The 19248-nt window shown below is 35.9% G+C and overlaps 1 protein-coding gene and 1 pseudogene across 1 annotated transcript; both read right to left on the reverse strand.

Annotated features, from left to right (window-relative positions):
• Positions 4672-6620, reverse strand: LOC104698775 (annotated as a pseudogene).
• LOC104790599 lies at positions 13542-17130 on the reverse strand. Its single transcript, XM_010516377.1, has 10 exons — positions 16763-17130; positions 16401-16485; positions 16152-16222; positions 15965-16053; positions 15625-15868; positions 15424-15536; positions 15238-15328; positions 15020-15148; positions 14402-14952; positions 13542-14330 (listed from the first exon to the last, which is right to left on the reverse strand). The coding sequence occupies exons 1-10, from the start codon at positions 16958-16960 to the stop codon at positions 13856-13858; spliced, it is 2046 nt and encodes a 681-aa protein (XP_010514679.1). The 5' UTR covers positions 16961-17130; the 3' UTR covers positions 13542-13855.

A 19248-nucleotide genomic window follows, 5' to 3' on the forward strand; every position in this document is an offset into this window, starting at 1 on the left:
AGGAAGTTCTGGTTACGGGTTGGTGATAAAAATACAAAGTTCTTTCATGCTTCCACGAAACAGCGACGGGCAAGAAATAGGATTGCTGGTCTATTTGGTCCAAATGATGTCTGGACTGAGTAGATTTCTGGTATGGAGGATATTTCTTCAACATATTTTATGGATCTTTTCAAAAGGTCTAATGTGAGGGGAGTCTCACAAATGCTATAAGAAGTCCCTACATTGATTACAGATTATATGAACAGGACCTTAATGAGGGAGATCACAGAATCAGAGGTTCGCAAAGCTTTGTTTGCAATGCATCTCGAGAAATTTTCGGGTCCCAATGGGATGACAGCTTTGTTTTTTCAACGCTTCTGGTCCTCTCTAAAAGGAGATTTGGTCGCTTTGGTTAAGGATTTCTTTCGTACGGATCGTTTTGATCCGCGTTTAAATGAAACAAACATTTGTCAAATTCCTAAAAACGAAAGGCCTCAACGGATGTCGGAATTTAGACCGATTAGCCTTTGCAATGTGAGTTATAAGATTATCTCAAAGGTCCTGTGCTTTCGGCTTAAGCGGTTTCTCCCTTCACTTGTTTCTGAAACCCAATCGCATTCGTTTCTGGTCGGTTAATTACAGATAATATCCTTGTTGCTCAGGAGATGTATGACAACCCATCCCGTGGACCCCACTAGCCTCACTGCTAGCCGCCCCAACGGACCCCAAAGCTGGCCCTGCAGGGCATCGACCCTAACCCATCACCGTGGCAAATGGAACTACTCATCCAAATCCACAATAGGTTATTGGTGCGCTAGACGTTCTCGAACCCTGGTCTCCACCCTTTAACAACCTTCCCACAGGACAAGCTGTCACCAATTGACCTGCAGATCAATTGGTGACAACTTGTCCTGTGGGAAGGTTGTTAAAGGGTGGGGACCAGGGTTCGAGGAACACCTGGCGCACCAATAACCTACTGTGGATTGGGATGTCCACAGTGATGGGTTAGGATCGATGCCCTGCAGGGCCAGCTTGGGGTCCGTTGGGACGGCTAGCAGTGAGGCTAGTGGGGTCCACGGACGGTCCGTTGGGGCAGCTAGCAGTGAGGCTAGTGAGGTCTACAGGACGGGTTGTTACAAGATGTTTCATGGTTTAAATACAAATCCTCGATGTAAAACCGATTATTTGGCATTTAAGACCGATATGAACAAGGCTTATGACCGTGTTGAATGAGATTTCTTAGAAGCGGTTATGGTCAAGATGGGATTTGATAGGAAATGGATCTCTTGGATCATGTGGTGTGTATCTTTGGTCTCCTATCAAGCCTCAGAGGGGTTTACGTCAGGGGGATCCTTTATCTCCTTATCTGTTCATAATATGTACGGAGGTTTTAATTTCCAATATTAAAAAGACTGAAAGAGAGAGTCAAATCACGGACATCAAGTTAGCTCGGGACTGTCCCACTGTTTCACATTTATTGTTTTCAGATGATAGTTTGTTTTTCTATAAAGTAGAGGCGGCAAAATGTACTACGGTTATGGAAATTATAGGGAACTACGGGGAAGCCTCGGGTCAAGAGGTGAATCTGGAGAAATCCTCTATTAAGTTAGGGAAAAAAGTTTCACCTAAAAGCAGGACTCACCTAAAATCTGTAATGGGTATCTCCACAGAAGGTGGTATGGGCTTGTATTTGGGTATTCCTGAAAATCTTCAGTGTTCGAGAACTAAGGTTTTTAGTTATGTCAACGATCGTTTGGACAATCGAGTGAATGGCTGGTCTGCAAAGTATTTATCGAAAGGTGGAAAGGAAGTTATGATTAAGTCGGTCGCGTTGGCTCTTCCAACCCATGTCATGTCTTGTTATAAACTACTGTAGGAGTTAACGTCTAAGCTTACGAGTGCTATTTCACGGTTTTGGTGGAAGTTTAACGATAAAGCACGAGGATTGCACTGGGTAGCCTGGGATAAGGTGTGTAAGGACAAGTGCGACGACGGTTTGGGCTTTCTTACATTAGAATAATTTAATGATGCAATGCTGGCTAAACAATATTGGCGGTTAATTCATTACCCGGATTCCCTAATGGCTCGGGTCATGCGAGGTAGATAATTTGGGAATAAACATCCTTTACACGCTAAGAAGGCTTATTCCCCCTCGTTTGCTTGGAGGAGTATTTACTCTACTCAAGGTTTGGTGAAACATGGTGCAAGGTGGGCGATAGGTTCAGGCTGTCATGTTTTGGTATGGCGGGACCCCTGTATACCAGATAATCAGCCGAGACCGGCTAATGGCAGAGGCCGATTGTTACACCCCAATTTAATGGTTAATCATTTGATTAATCCTATTACTAAGGAGTGGCATATGCCAATTCTTGAGGAGCTTATTGACCCGGCGGACATTCAGATTATTCAAGCTATGGAGATTAGTAAAGTCTACAAACCAGATAAGTTGATTTAGCACTATACTAAATCAGGAAAATATTCGGTCAATTCGGGTTATCGGATAGCACGTGAATTAATTACAGAGGTTGAATATGGACCGTCTTGCATGGCCCTTAGGGCACAGGCTTGGAAACTGGAGGTTCCCTCGAAGGTTCAACATTTCTTCTGGTAGATTGCCTCTGGTTCCCTCCTAGTGATAGAATGACTTGCTCATCGGGGTATTCGGTGCGATACCCTATGTAAATGCTGTGATTCGGAGGTGGAGACTATCAATCATGCACTATTTGAGTGTTCTCATTCCCGTCGGATCTGGGATTTATCTTCCGTTGACTTAATTTCTGGGGATTTTCCTTCTGGTTGACTTAATTTCTGGGGATTTTCCTTTTGGCGGGTGCCAACCCAGGCGGGCGCTCCGAATATACGTCTTTGCCTACCACGGATTGTTTGGTCAATTTGGAAAGATAGGAATAAAAAAAAATTTCAGGGTTGTGAGGCAGAACCAAGCGAGGTTATTAATCAGGCGGACAATGATAAATTTTTATGGGAAGAGGCTAAGTCTTTCTCTTCGGCTGCCCTAGATCCCCTGCCTGTGGAGTCTCGTGATCCTTCTCCCCGGTGTCAGGTTGATGGTTTTTGGAAGGCGTCAGATCCTCTTGTAGGTTTGGGCTGGTGGTTTTGTAATAGTGAGGATACCACGCAACTACTGGGAGCACGGAGTCAACGTCGCAGTCCTTCTCCTCTACATTCGGAGTTTCAGGCTTTGATTTGGGCGATGAACTCCCTACTGACAGCGGGTGTTGACTGTCAGAGTTTCGAGACGGATTGCGCAGAATTAGTGGCAATGGTGTAGTCTCCTGATTAATGGCCCCCTTTCTCCAACCTTTTGGACGATTTCAACTTACTCCGACCATCCTTCCCATCTTTCCAGCTGTCAAGGATTCCACGGACGTCAAACATACGAGCAGATTGTCTGACTCGTTCTTCGAAATCCTTTTGTAAACTCTTATCAAGAGTTATTTTCTAGATTAATATTTGGTTGATAAAAAAATATATATAAAGTATATGTTCTTAGCTTATTTGTTTATTCAATACTAAACTAGAATATAACTACAAATTCTTCTTGCATGATAGTTTGTGCACTACAAAGGAATTTTATATATATTATAGTATTCGAACCAACAATCATATATGGAATTCACTCTAGTATCAAGGTGAATCATGTAATTGGGTGTCTTTTGAAATTTTCACATGGCATCCATGAGGAAACATAAGCATATAACTTCGAGTTACAATTACATCGGCCTTCATTGACCACCTGCACATATATATATATATATATATATATATATATATATATATATAATCAATATCAGGTATTTTATTGTAGTATAAATAAATTGCATAATTAATAATCAACCAGATTATGACATTGCAGTACATGGTGGGGTAAGTTTTTTTTACTTTTTTTCAATGTACTATTTTAATATTAATTTTGCTAATACCAATGTACTTTTTTATTAATTTTAGTGATTTAATATATAAACCGTGGTATACTGCACAATAATTTTTCTTTACTATAATCTTAATTAAATCAGTTTGATTCGACATATTTTATATTGATGTTGTTAAAACATTAAAATGAGTATTTAACCCGTATTGAAATATCATATTACTGATAGATTATTTTTTAGTATTATTAATTCAATCCTGAAATATCATATAACCCGTCATGTAATATAACTCGTTTGTGGAATTTTGAAAATTTAATATGTTTATATATTTATAATTTTAATTTTTTTATTAAGTTTAGATATATTAGTTTTAAATTATAAACTTCTTAGAATTTTATAATTACTATATACAGTAAATTTACTATATATGAATGTTGAACACACACTTTTTATATTAATTGAGTAATATATGTTTGTTTTAAAAAATTCAAATCACAATATATGCAGGAAAAATACACCTTTTTATTTAACTTTATGTATTACATGATGATTCACTACATTTAAATTTTAAAATCAAAAAGAGATGATTGGAGAATAAGTTTTTTTAATCTGGAATAAATCTTCTAAATATCTATATTAACTATAGAACATTATATATATGGATATTTAAATTATTTTAATTGTGTTTGGTTATATGGATAGTAGAGAAAGTTAACTAAACTTGTTTGGATATGAATATAAGCATTAAATAGCATTTAATGTACAATCCTTCCAAAAAACATTTTTGAGTAAAAATTGGTGCAAAAATACTAGTGGATAAAAACGGCCATCAGCAACTTAACAAAGCAAGCCCCAACACAGAGTCTTGAACCAGCGCCAAAGGGAACATAATTTTTGGATACTATCGCGTCCAAGTCTTTTCCCTGTTAATAACATTTATTATGTTAAAACAATTGTATATGGTTAGTAGAATATAGAGCAAATACTTGAAGGTGAGTGTCAAATTTAATTGACCTTCCAACGCCATGGATTAAATACTAAAGGATCCTCGTATGTGTTTGGATTGGAATGAACACTAGCATATCCCATGAAATTCCAACCCGCTGGAATTGTATAATCACCAATCTGGATATCATGATCAGTTCTTCTATGCATTATAGGTACTGTAGATGTAATCCTAAGAGACTCATTGATCACCTGAAACAAAATATTGCTTTTGTGAGCTAATACAATATATATGAAAATAGTCTTGGGATTTAAACTAAATCAAAGAAAGTAAAAAGAATATTATATATTGTACATGACTTTGGCACATACTAACCATATCGGTGAAAGTCATGGTTTTATAGTCTTCCCATGTTAGGCCAGACTCTTCCTTATTCTTATCTCTAAAAATTTGTGCATGCTCTCTATGAAGCTATTGCATGACTTTAGGATTTTCGCTTATGAGCTTTATTGTAGCCGCAAGAAGTCGCGGCGTTGTTTCATTAGCAAATAGGAAGAAAGTGAATATGTACTCGACTGCGTTCTCCATGGTTATCAATTCTTTTCCTTCTTCCTTTTCTCCAAATATGATCTTAGAGAATTCACCTAACTCCTCTCCTGATACTCTCTTCTTCAAAACTTCCTCCTTTATTAACTTAAGCATCCTCTTTCTCGCCTGCCACAAAACACCACCATTACAGCCTCCATCATTTTGCACCACATCTTATGCAAATATAGCGCTAGTAAAGGTTACTAAAATTCTTACATTCATCAAATTATAGACACCTATCCCGGGACAGTTGAAAGAAAACTTAAACCAACGACTTGGGAAATATCTCCAACATAATGCGAGTTCTTTGGCCGTCTATGGTTCCATCTCACCCATAACTTTCTTTGCAAGACATTCAATTAAGATCTGTAACGTTTAATTTCACCAATAATTTATCTGGTTGAGTATAATATATTCTTTCTAGAGTTTAATATATGACCTTTTTCTATTACCTTGCTTGTTGTTTCCTTAATGTCAAGGCAGCCGTTCTGAGCTACTTCCTCCATGTGTGTTCGAGTCAAGAGATCGATGTCTTCTACTATTCTTAATTTTAAACCTTGTGAACCCAACAATTGAAATGTCAAGTTCCGAACATGTTTATGGGAATGAGTGCTCTGCATAAACAAGTTGTCATCTCCAAATAGTCGTGTTATGCTCCTCGTGACACCCGGAATACGACTTGTCTTTGCTCATATTCAATCATTATCCATTGAGATAATAACTTTGCCTCCAAATAAGCTAGTCCGAAAAACTGGTCCATGTGTATTTTTCCGTAAATAATGACAAAACAAATAAATACTAAAGTTAATTAAGTAGAACATTTAGAAAAAAAATTTCTAAATAGATATGCATAAAAAAGTTAATTTAGTTAATTAGAAATACTATTTCTAAATATGCATAAAAAATATAATTTATGCTAGGGTAGGTTAAATAAGTAAAAATTGCAAAGGTAACTTAAAAGGTAAAAAAATCTTTCTAAACATGCATGCTAAAAATAAAAAAGCGAACCTAAGGATTCTCTTCTTTAGGAACGTTGAATACTGAAGAGCATCATGAGGCTTCATGAAATCGATAGTTTCTCCTATGATTGGAAAACCCATCGACCATGGAGGAAGTTTTCCATTACACTTTGGACTGCTCCAATGGTAGATAAAATGGCATAGCTTAACCACTAAGAATAAAACTATCGGAATCCATAGCTTATAAATATCCTCCATATTGATTTATTTCTTTCAACTATTATGGATATGTTTGTATATATGATGAGGGAGAAAATCACTCTTTATATTTGCAGCAGTACAATACCTTTCAAAGTTTATTTTTTGGTTTTCAAAGTTTCTTTATCTTATTTTTATTTCAAAGGATTCTCTCAATTTAATAATTTGAGATCATATTATCCCTTTTATTCACATGTGACATAGGTCCTACACTTCAAGATTATTAGGCTCATTTTGGGAACATGGTCACATTTACCTTTTGTTATCTAATTATCTACCTCATTTACATTTTCAAGATTTTCCTCATAAATAAAAGTACAAAAATTAAGGTTTTTAAAGGTCATTGGTTAGCAGGAAAAGCACCTATAAAGCATCCTATTTATCTGCATTTCTTTTTTCTAGATTTTGTTACATAATTTATTTTTGAAAATATATATTTACACATAAATGTTATGTTTAGTGTTCCTACCAAAAAAATTATGTTTTGCGTTAACTTAAATCATTTTTACTTATTTTCTTGTTAATTTTATTGAACAAAATAATTTGTAAACATTTTTAAAACAATCCAGTGTTCAGTTCAATCATTTATCTATTTTATTTACATACTAAAAAGTATCTTATGTAGAATGTTCAAAATCAATCATTTATCTATTTTTTTCATTGAAATTATGTATACAAAGTGTTTGATAGCAGTTATAAGATATTTTAGAAATTAAAATAATTGAAATGAAAGCTAACGTCGGTTTAATTTTCATTACTCAATTTGTTAATGAAAATATTAAACTTACCCCTCTCTACTGATTTGTCAACAAAATTATTTTCTTTAATTAATTTCAAGATATTTCAAGCCTCTCCTCCTTCTTTGAACATATTTTTAAAAATATTTGAATCAACACATAGTTCACATCATAAACAAAAATCTTGTGTTTCTCCTTTTTTTTTAATTCAAATTTAAAAAGACATAATTTACTAAATCAGAGAAGAAAAAATGTCTGAAATAAACATTTCAAATCGGCTAATTTTGGTAGGTGGTTATTCAAAGACAATATAAAATAATATAAAATTATTCTCAATCTGAATGAATATAAAATTTAACATAATAGACGTTTAAACTTATATCAGATATAACCAGTTTAAGGTTGTTCTTTTGTTTAACCGTATAGTTGATCGAATATACTACATTTGATAAATGTAACATTTCGACTACCACCTTGCTTTGTGGGCCTTCTGTTCATTTTTGGTCCATAGATCCATTTTATTTAGTGGGTCTCACGTCTACTCCAAGCTCGTCGACCTACTCATATCCAACGACCAATTTGCTACGTTCAGAACACTTTAAAGACTTGTTTACCATTTATACATATAACCATATGATATTTTTCTGTGTTTTATCCTCACTCGCTCAGTTCTGACATTCCCTTCCTGAAAAGTCAACCATTATGAAACTAATCATCTCAAGCAAGCTTAAATCTGGAGTTCTCTCAAGACCCTTGATCGAAAGATAATTACACTTTGGTGACATAGGTGGCCAAATCATTTTTTAAAACCTCTCAGCATACTGGAGTGTCACAATTCACCCCCATTAACAGATTGCTACGTCCTCGTTTCGCAACAAGATAGTCACCCCCAACGATGGGAGCCCACTCTACTCCACACTCTTGTTGGTTTGACTATGATACTACTTGTAACGCCTCGTTGCGCAACAAGATCGTCACCCCCAACGATAGGAGCCCACTCTACTCCACACTCTTTTTTGTTTGACTATGATACTACTTGTAACGCCTCGACTGCCACTTTGCTTAGTTGGCCTAACATCTCCTTCCGGCCCGTGGGTATACCCATATCCGACGACCGGTTTGCTACGTCCGGGAGGCTTTAACACTGGAGTTCTCTTGTGAGACCACGGTTTCAAGGACTTGTAGAGAGTTTTAAAAGAATTGATTTGGCCAGCTATGTCACCAAAGTGCACTTATCTCTTAGGTCAAGGGTCCTGAGAGAACTCCAGAGTTAAGCATGCTTGAGCGAGTGAGGACAAAACACAGGAAAAGATCACTGTGGTGATTTGTAAGAACGGTAAACAAAGCTTCAAAGCCTCCCAGACATAGCAAACCGACCGTCGGATATGGATGGGCACACGAGGCTTGTGAGAGGACGTGAGGCCTATTAAGGAAGGTGGACCCATGGACTAAGAGTGGACATGGGACCACTAAGAGATGGCGGTCGGGGTGTTACAAATCTTGACCAATAAGATATGTATATTTTGCTGACATAGTTTAAAATCTTGGCCAAATCAATTCTCTTAAATCTCTCCGCAAACTGCGGTGTCACGATAAATAGTTTTAAATATACCAAATCTTTTTTATTGTTAAGATTGTTTGTCTAACCATCATAAACATATATATCGTGATCTATATATTTTTGTAGCAGTTAATCAATTATTTTGATTTGATTATTATTTTTAATGTTAAACTCAATTATTAATAACATGAGCAATTATTTACAGGATTATAAGTGAAAATAAGTTACAAAGTTAGGACCATAATTTAAATTAGGGGAAAATTACAAAGTAATACATTTTCAAAATAGAATAGGATTTTTTATATATTTATTATATATGATTACATACATAGATGGTGATTACTAGATCTTTAATACTTTATAGCCTATATTTCGAAGTCTGGCCCGGCCCTAACAGGGCTGCAGGGGTTTTGTCTGGCTTTCTTACAAAAAAAAAAATAATAATTATAAGTCTATACATATGTACACTCATTGAGCTTTACAAATAAAAATATGATATTTCTATGCTTATGTACATGTAATCACATGTACGTATAAAAATATTTGAAATATATTTGAGATAATCAAACAAAATGCATATCAAATAGCAGAGGAAAAAATTTAGATTTTTATCTAATTGAAAATTTTTAGATCAAAAATTTACATTGACTAGTATAAACAAAAAGAAAAAGAAAGAATGTACAAAAGAAAAAAATCCCTAAAAATACTATGGCATAAAAATGATAAATAATAGTGTTTTTCAATGATAAGTGAGAAAACTTTAAATTATCTCTTAAAACACTAAAAACCCCCTATCCCTTCTCTTTAGCCAAAGCATTCGCCGCCGCATAGGTTAACCGTCTCTGGTGGCTTCTTCATCACCGTTGTAACATCCGCGAACCGGAATCCCGGTTTAGGAGATGCATCGGTCGATGCAATAGGTGCATTAGTCCGATGCAAGGTTGTTTTGTGCGGTTTGATTTTAAGTTAAACGTTGCGTTTTGGGATTAGGAAAACCTTGGAATCTCTTATAAAAGCAAAAACACAAGGGTTTGGCCGAGTTTGGCCGTTTCTGCATAAAAAGAAAGAAAGTAGGTGTTCTTGAATTTTCTTGGTGAGATTCTTGGAGTTTGAGGTTGTTCCTGTAGAGATCTGTAGCTTGGATCTTTGTAGGAGCTTCCTAGGAGCGTAGTTCTTCTTGTTTAAGGTTCAAAATCGTCTTGGCAAAGGTAAGTGCATGAACATGGCTTATCTAAGCTTGAGATTTCTCTGCTTGTTTATATGTTGTGTGGCTTGTTAGAACGTTAGTTGAGGCTTTGTGAGGCTTTCTTGTGGCTTGGGATCGATTTTGTTGATTGTAAAAACAGAGATCGGGCGAGAAGATTCGGGGAAAAATGATGCTTGGCATGGGCGTCGGTCGATGCACTTTGTGCGTCGGTCGATGCAATGCGAGGAAAACGCGGATTTTTGTTTGTGCATCTCAATTTGTGTTTGTGGTGCAGGTAAAGGCAAAATATGATCGTGGAATCAAGGCAATGAAGAGAACGATGTTCTAGTGATTCATTTGATTGTTGTCTGGCTTGATAGGTTGCTAGAGTTGAGTCATTAGAACGTTGCTTAGGTTGCTGGTTCTTTTACTCATGATGTTTGGTTAATCTTTATGAATTATCATTGGATATTGATATTGGTTATTAATTGTTTATTGGTTTTACTATGTTATCCGCTGTTGAGTGTTTGTGGTTAGGTGGCTAGTGGGTATGAGACCACTAGTGTAGTTTATTATTATTACTATTATTTATTAATTATATTTTTTTTAAAAAATGGTTTGGCTCGTTTCAACCGTATTCAGGTTTCTCTCTTTAGTGTGCCTTTGTTTTTTCTTTAATTGGCACATCCATCTCTTTTTTCTTCTACCGACATCATAGTTGGATTTTCAGATGTAGAATATTTAAGCTTAGATTTTCTTAACCTTTGGTTCAGATTCTTGGCTCTTGTTTTCTCCATCAAGTTTCGCTTCAGAATCATCAATAACACACATCGAGATCTCTTTCCTGTTTTCAAAAGTCATTTCTTCTTGAATTGTCTCTACGCTTTGATTGATATGTATTAATTGTTTTAATTTGATAGGGTACTGTTTTTTATATTTGTCAACACCATCATGAATGTTAAACTGAGTTGTCAATCCTGAAGAGAAACAAGGGGTTTTTTTATTTATCTACAATAAGACGCATTAAAAAATGACCAACCTCTTAACTCCTGCGATAAAAAGAAAACCATATTGTATTGATTTAATTAATTTATTTGAAAAATATCTGCATAATTGAATCAGATTTGGTTATTAGATTAAATCATAGATTATTATTGGAATCTAATCTTTGATCGGTTAATCTAAACCGATTAAGATCGTCGTTGGCTTAGATTTCTGTTGTTGCAAGTGCTAAACCAAGGATGCTATTTGTGTGGTCAAGGTGATGACTAGGTCGTGTCATCTACATATTCAGATGTATTTGGATCGTTGCTTTGTCTAGGGTTAAACTGAGTATACCTACAAGTTACTTATATTGTGAGTAACCATATATTGTTTGTTGAGTGTATTAATATTTATAAGTATATAAATATATATATATATATTTATAAAGTATAAGAAAAACAATTAGTATCTTAGAGTTAGATATTGAACTTAAATGGATATTTTATGCGTGTTGATTGAATATGGCCTTATTGCGTAAATTCATGTTTTGTTGTTGTAAAACAAGTGCTTGTGTGTGAGGAGATAGGTGCCAAGGGTATTTAGATGCTGTGAGCCGCATAGTGTCATGCAAGGAGAGATCCTTTTAGGTGTGTGGTGGTCTACGGGGCGTGAAATGCGGGTAGATCAGGATTGGCTAATGAGCCAACAAGTCTGAATTGTGTGGAAGAAGTGCAAGTGTTACGAGGAATCCGAATGCACGAGTAAAATGTGCAAGAAGAAGTGCGAAAGCATGAGGAATCTGGTAATGCCTGGGGTTGGCCTGTCTTGACACGTGTTATCATGGGACATAGTTCTATTTGTGTGATGTGTGTGTAAGTTTGTGTGTCACATGAGTTAGGACACAGTAATTCCTGCTTGTCTTAGATATAGATTTTGTGATTATCTAAGCACATTTGGGTGTAGAGACTTTGTAATGCATGGGGTTGGCGTGTCTTGACACGTAGTATAAGTGAGTGCTCATTCCTCTTTCTTTTGGAGGTTGGTTAAGTCAAGAGTTCATTTTGCGTGGTTAGTTGGTGGTTTTGCTATTAAAGAATGATTTGGACCGGACCAAGAAGTCAATCCGTTGACCAGCTCCGAATACTTAGTTCGGGTATTACAACGCCTTTCAATTTTTTCTCGCCAAACCAAACATATACTCACTCGATTTCATATTAAGTATTGTTTATGGTTTTGTCACATATTAAGAAAATTATTAAATTTTCTATTTTATCTCTAATTAAATATATTATATAATTTTTTCTATTGGTCAATAAATAAAAGTAGTAGGGATAAAACTGGAAAATTAATCACGAACTTTCAAATTTGAGACGTTTTAATCACCAACTTTCAGGATGCCATTTTAATCACAAACTTTATGTTGACTTGACTATAAAATAGAAAAGTTTTGTTGACAACGCCATTTTAGGCACAACGTTTATTAAATCCGTAACCCTAGAAAGAAAACCCAAAATTCTCTCTATAATACCAAAATCTCTTATGCAATCTCTCTGTTCTGATGAGTTCAGGTTCAAACTTTGACACATCTGGTTGCGTCGGTGAGTGTGGTGTGTCATCGATGGTGTAGAGAGAATTTGTGGTTTTCTTTCTAGGGTTATGGATTTGTGAGATTGAAATCGATTTAGGGATTTAGTTCCTTCAATTTGGTAAACGATGTTGTTTTTGGCGTTAAAAACGTGGTCATATATGCAAAACGGTAGTAGATAACGTATAATTTACTCCATTTTTTAGATCTTTAACAGAGAATAAACGTCGTGCCTAAAACGGCGAAGTCAACAATACTTTGCTATTTTGTGGTCAAGTCAATGGAAAGTTTATGATTAAAATAGAAGTTGATGATTAAAACATCACAAATTTGAAAGTTGAGAATTTTTATGACATTTTTTCCTATTATAAATTTAAAATGACACTTATTTTGAAACTAAAACATAAGTCTAAAATGACAGTTAATATGAAACAAAAAGAGTAGTTTTTTGGAAGGTCAAATGAATGAGTATTGAGGCAAGTTTCTCGATAAGGTTGGAAGTGATCTGAATTAGTGTTAACAAATCTGGTCCTGCGAAAGCCCCAATACTTATCGCAACTAAGTTTAAAATATGAAAGATCAGTTTTTCTTTATTGAAACATAGAAGTAAAATAGAAAATAAAAATCAACCAAAAATTATATAAATAAGTATTTTTGTTCATGTTCTTAAAAATATAAATTTAAAATTTTTCTTAATCAGTTTATGTTCATTGCTGCTCTCATTCAATAGACGGCTAATATAAGCTAGATTCTAATTTGTTACCCACCCAAATAACATGAAGAGTATTCGGCTAACCTGAGCAAGTCATCTACTATCTTCTATCTCCAATGCTAATCACTAAGCTATAACATAAAAATCTAGCAATACTAGAAAAAGAGATGAGTCATTTAATTTACCTCTAAGATGATATTACAAAAATATTTAGTTCGGTAGAATTATGTTCTTAAAAATTACTAAACTGTTGCAAAATTGATCACAGGAAAAAAAAGAAAAGAAAATTTCTAATACACAACCTAATAACCATTAACCAGGCTATAAACTATTTTTGAGAAAAAAGGTGAAAGATTCCACAACCCAAGAAGTGAGCTTCCTAGTTAGATCTACCGGCGACTTACTCATTGTCTATATAAGCTATTGCATCTTCAATCAAAATCCAGTTTTGTTTCTGATGACTCAGAGCTTTATCTTTCGCCGCCCTCAAGCTCTTCTTGATCTTCAAGCTGTCCTTCTTCCTTGTTGTTAGCTTCAGAATTTACAGTCTCATTGTTACTATTACTGTTCCCTCCACTTTCCTTGTGACCAAAGAACAATCCTGTAGAAGATGAGTCCTCTTCATCAAGATCCTCTTCTTTCTCTGCATTCTTATTATCCTTTGATCTTTGCCTTACAACGCCATCCATCCATTGCGGACAGCGGTGTGTAACCCCAAGATCTGCTTCAATCAGTGAGGCGTTTGAAACCGGGTGTGTCCGTGTAATGCAAGAACATTCAGGTACTGGATGCGAAAGAAAACTAAAGGCTTTTGATCTCTTGGAAGATTCGAGTAGACCCTCGAGTATGCTTCTCTTGAGAAGCTTCCTAACTGATGTTATCCAAGTGTGATTTGCCTCGTACATATGGTCTCGGATCTCTTCCAATAGCATTGCAATTTGTTTCCTACAAGTATGAGAAATATCAAGATTACTATTCTCCTATAAACAAAGATGATACATTCATTACATTATTACCTGTCTGGTCTAAAAGTCTTAGAAGAAGCAGACTGATAAAGCCGGTGACCCATCACTAAACTAGCAAAACTCGGATGTCCTTTCCCATCACGATCAAATCCCGAGATAAATACATCTGCTTCCACGCTAACAACATAATCAACTGCTTCCCATAACAACTTGTGAGCATTAGTTCTTAACTCAATAACCGTGCTTTCGGGCTCATTGTCACTCTCAGCTACCCAACCCCACCAACCTTCAATGTTGTAGTACTTTGGTCTAGCAGGAGGAGGTGGAAGCGGTTGAGGCCTTTGTCTTGTGCTCTTCAGTGAATCATGTTTCGTTTCTTCCTCGACCGAAGGTGGTGCCATTGTCTTGATATCTTTATGTTTCGCCTCACGACCATACATCTTAGCAAGCTCCCAGCTAGTACTAAGAGAAGTTCGGTCAACGACATTCTCAAACATGCCATGTAATGGAATTAGTGTTCTCTGCCCACCAAAAACCTCTCCCCCAGCGACATATATGATTGTGTCCCATGAGTATCCATAAGCTCGTAGAAGAATACCAACCTGGGACATAATCCAAAGTATTTAATTTCGAGTTAAAATCTGTAAATACTTAATACTGTTTGCTTACTTCTTCTGGCATCAGAGGGCATAAGCCCGCTAGGCGTTGCTCAGCTGAGTCTATAGAGAGCTTCCCCTTGACAATCCCACGTTTTATCATCCAAGCTCGTTTATGTTGAATCAGCTCGGTATGAACATCCTTTGAGTAGCTCCAAAATGCAAAAAACACATTAATACTATGAAACAGCTTCTTTCCCTAACTTGACAATACTATAAACTTTAAAGTACCTGGAACAGTTCAGCACAGCCATGATAGGCCAAAGCTTCTCTTGTCATCCCTGGATCATAGGCTATAAAAGGTCGTCCCAAAGGTTTCAGCCTGTGGACATTACACGTAAAAATAGTCACAATAGCGTTAAAGGAAAAGAAAAAAGCATTCAACAAACAATGCACATTGGTCCTGAAGAGACTAGCCTTTGCAATACTTTAGTGGAAAGTTCTTGAACTTCTTTTCGAAACTGTAACGCGTGGAACGCAACCCTACACCGTAACCTCTGATATTCTTCAAGATCACTTGGAAGTATAGCCTACATGAAGAGAAACAGTAAGAATATAGTCAATGATCAATACCTTAGAGAAATGATTGTTAACAAATAGGGGGAAATTTTTCACTACTTGTAAGCATCCACCGTGAGGGACAACTAGTTCAACGACCGAGTGCTTAATGAGAACAGGTAGAACATGGTGTAAGTAATAATAAGGAGAAGATCCGTAAGAGACTTTAAATGAAGGGATTTGTTTCTTTCTTCTAGCCCATTTGAGATTCTTGGGAAGAGTTTTCACAACTCTAACATCTTTTGCAAGTGAATCCATGAAGTGCTCTTCATTATACAAATACGCAAAGCTCTTGAATTGTGAACTGCTCGTAAAGCAACAACGAATAGATGGAATAAGAGCAAAGAACCAAATCAAAAGCACCAAAGTAAAAGTTTTAAAACCAATTAAGTCTCTGCACCTAATTCCTTTACTGCTAGTTGTTGATTGAATCTCAGGAATCACCAGAGTAGCGTTAAGAAGCCGAGAAACGGCTACAACATCAGGAATCTAAGAAAAAATGACCAAATGTAAAAATGCCATGAGAAGTGTCTGTCACACACACGTGATTCAAAATGTCAATATAATCTTAACTTTTTCTTTCTTACCGAGTTTCTAATCTCATGGAAACCACCTTGTATTCTAACAAAAACAAAACCATTTGTCCTTGCCGGAGGATCTGTTACCCCCCACCAAATCACAAACCAAATACAAAAAAAAAAAAAAAAACATAAGCAATACAGAACACCAATCTTATTGAACTGATCAAAAACACAACAAGGTCAACTATAATTCCAACTTAAGATATGGTTCCAGATCCGATAATGTAGGGAAAAAGACATGAATTAGAAAATAACCTGAATGAAAACCTCTGGGAGTAGCATCAGGAAGTAATGTCTCTACATGCCTAGTTGGTCCCCAAAGTCTTCTATACAATGGCGTCTGCGACATACATACATAAGTTGTAAGATCATCAAAAGCTAACAATACTAAAAAAACCAATTTGATAAATAATTAAACTAAGAAAGGAAGAGAGTCATGATTGCAAAACTACAACTTAAAAAAAGCATTAAATCTTTTTTGTTTAAGGAAAGAAGAAACGATTCTATAGATACCCAGAAGAAAAGAACAATGGCCCACTTGAGCAAATTAAAATAAAAAATTTATTTGTGATTCAACAATGGAGATCCACTAAACATAAAAGGTGAGATTTTTTTACATGTCGAGCGAATCTGGGATTGTCAAAGACAGGTCTCCAAGAGAAGATAGTAACAGGGATAGAGTAATCGGAGACTGAGTCATCTGTGAATCCAGCGAGAAGAAAATGGACAAGAAGAGAGAAAACAGACAAGACAAGACCAAGAAGACCAATCCATTTCATGCGCGACTTCAAGAACACTTTGCCTTCTCCCTTCATCCCTCCAGATGTAAAGTAAAGTGAAGTGAAGTGAATCGAGTTCTCACTAATGTGTGAATAGAAAAGAAAAGTCGAAATCGGAAGAGAGAGTGGAGGGAGACACGTGTGAGAACATGTCTGGAGAAGTAGATCGGTGTTGATCGGACAATGGGTTGTTTGGTCTCTCTCTCTCTGCTCTCATTGAATTTACTTTTTATTTTCGCTTCGGTGTTTATCCTAGGCGCCTCGATCGCGCGTGATTCTCACTTTTTACAGCTCTTGGACTCGGACGATAACTTTTTTTTACTTAAAACCAGAACTAGGTCAGCACGTACGTGCGGGATATTTTAAATTAGATAATTTCATATAAACTTCTACTCAGACATACATGAATGATATATATATATATATATAAAAAATAAGATATAATTTAGATAAATGATATTATGTGTATATTATTCAAAATTAATCTAAACATTTCCAACTGGTTGTTTAGGGGTGTTAAATCAAATTTGGATTTGTTTCAGTTTTATTTATATCATATATTTAATGTAGATGTATATATTTTGGAATGGGATACTCTTGTTCTGTATACGTCAAAAAATTTGTTCCACAATCGTTCTCATTTAAATAATTATATGTTTGACTATATTTACTATAATAGATTTAGACCAAATACCCGTATTCTCTGTGAATAAATTTAAATTTTTATTAACTTTAAATATTTATCTGGTATAACATACATAATTATTTGAATGAATAGCAGTTTTATATTTGGTTTAGTTTCACTTATGAATAGACACAAATGAATGATGATTTTTTTTAATATCAATAAAGAAGACAACTAAAAATAAAAAGACAATGAGAGAAAGTGATCTTGCCCTTACACCTGATATAAACTAAACGATAACCGTATTTTGGACCGTAGCCGTTAATAACATTTAGAAACCTTAACTGTTAATCGTAAATATATGGTTAAATTTATATTAATTTTAACTGTTAATTTACCTTAATCGTATCAAAACTGTTGGTCAACCGGATAGTTAAACTATAAATTTTTTACCGTAACTATTTTTATAATATCATAAATATATTAATTATTTATTTAATATGAATAGTATGATATATAGATATACGATTACACTGAAATAGCATATCAATTGAAAATAAATAATATCAATTGTATCATATTGAAACGACCTGACCCGTTTTTTTAAAAATAATAAATAATAAATATATATAAACTACAACTAGTGGTCCCATATCCACTAGCCACCTAATCACAATCACAACCAACAGCGGAAATAACCAATACCGAGCCGTCCTTGCGTTAGTGTCGACCGACACCACATTGGTGTCGACCGACACCACTGTCGAGCAGTGATTTCCTTCGAACAGAACCTCTGAATCTCGCCTCCAAACTTCTCCTCTTCGTCCCACACAATCCGAGGAACGAATCCAAGCCTCAGGAGCTACGAAAAAACTCACAAACAACCAAAAACAAACAACACACAATATCACAGAAACAGAGATCTTAGCTTAAATAAGCCATGATCATGCACTCACCTTAGCCAACAAAGAGATCTAAGCCCAAAGGACGAAGCTACCACCACAGAAGCCTTCCCACCACGTTCCTAGCCTTGGATCTTCACTCTCACAGCAAGATCTACCAAAAATGCCTTCAAATCTCACAAAATCTCACAAGATCTCTTAGAAACTGTTTTCTCCACTTAGAAACGGCGACCAAGAAAAAAATAAAACACGACCTAGGTCGTTTTCCCACTTAAATATCTCGGTTCAATGGTTTTTCCTAAACCAAACCGGTCCAAATAGATAATTAAATCAATCTGGTCGAACCAAAAATAAGTGGTGTCGACCGACACCACATGAGTGTCGATCGACACCCACCCCCAAAACGCAGAGTTTTGGTTCGCGGGCGTTACAATTCTCCCCCACCAAAATAGATTCGTCCTCGAATCTCGAACAACACTCAGCCAAGGACTCATGTGCTACCGACTACACGGCCCGCACTCCTCCAACTGATATACGAAAGGTCACCTCTAGGTGATAGAGTCACGCTCCAGGCATTATTTGCTCTCGACTTTTGGACTTTCCTTGTCTCATAGGCCTAAACCTTGAGTTTTTATTGGCTCTTCATCAGACCTAAGTCTGCATACCATAATGTTGGCTCCTCATCGGGCCTAACCCCGCATGCCATAATGTATAAGGAGAAATCCAATATTCGTCTCTCGGGTCGTCACCCTACAGCGCGCCTTCGGATCGTCATCCGAAGTCGATATACCAACCAC

Source organism: Camelina sativa, chromosome 6, assembly GCF_000633955.1.
Source record: "Camelina sativa cultivar DH55 chromosome 6, Cs, whole genome shotgun sequence".
NCBI classification, from domain to species: domain Eukaryota; kingdom Viridiplantae; phylum Streptophyta; class Magnoliopsida; order Brassicales; family Brassicaceae; genus Camelina; species Camelina sativa.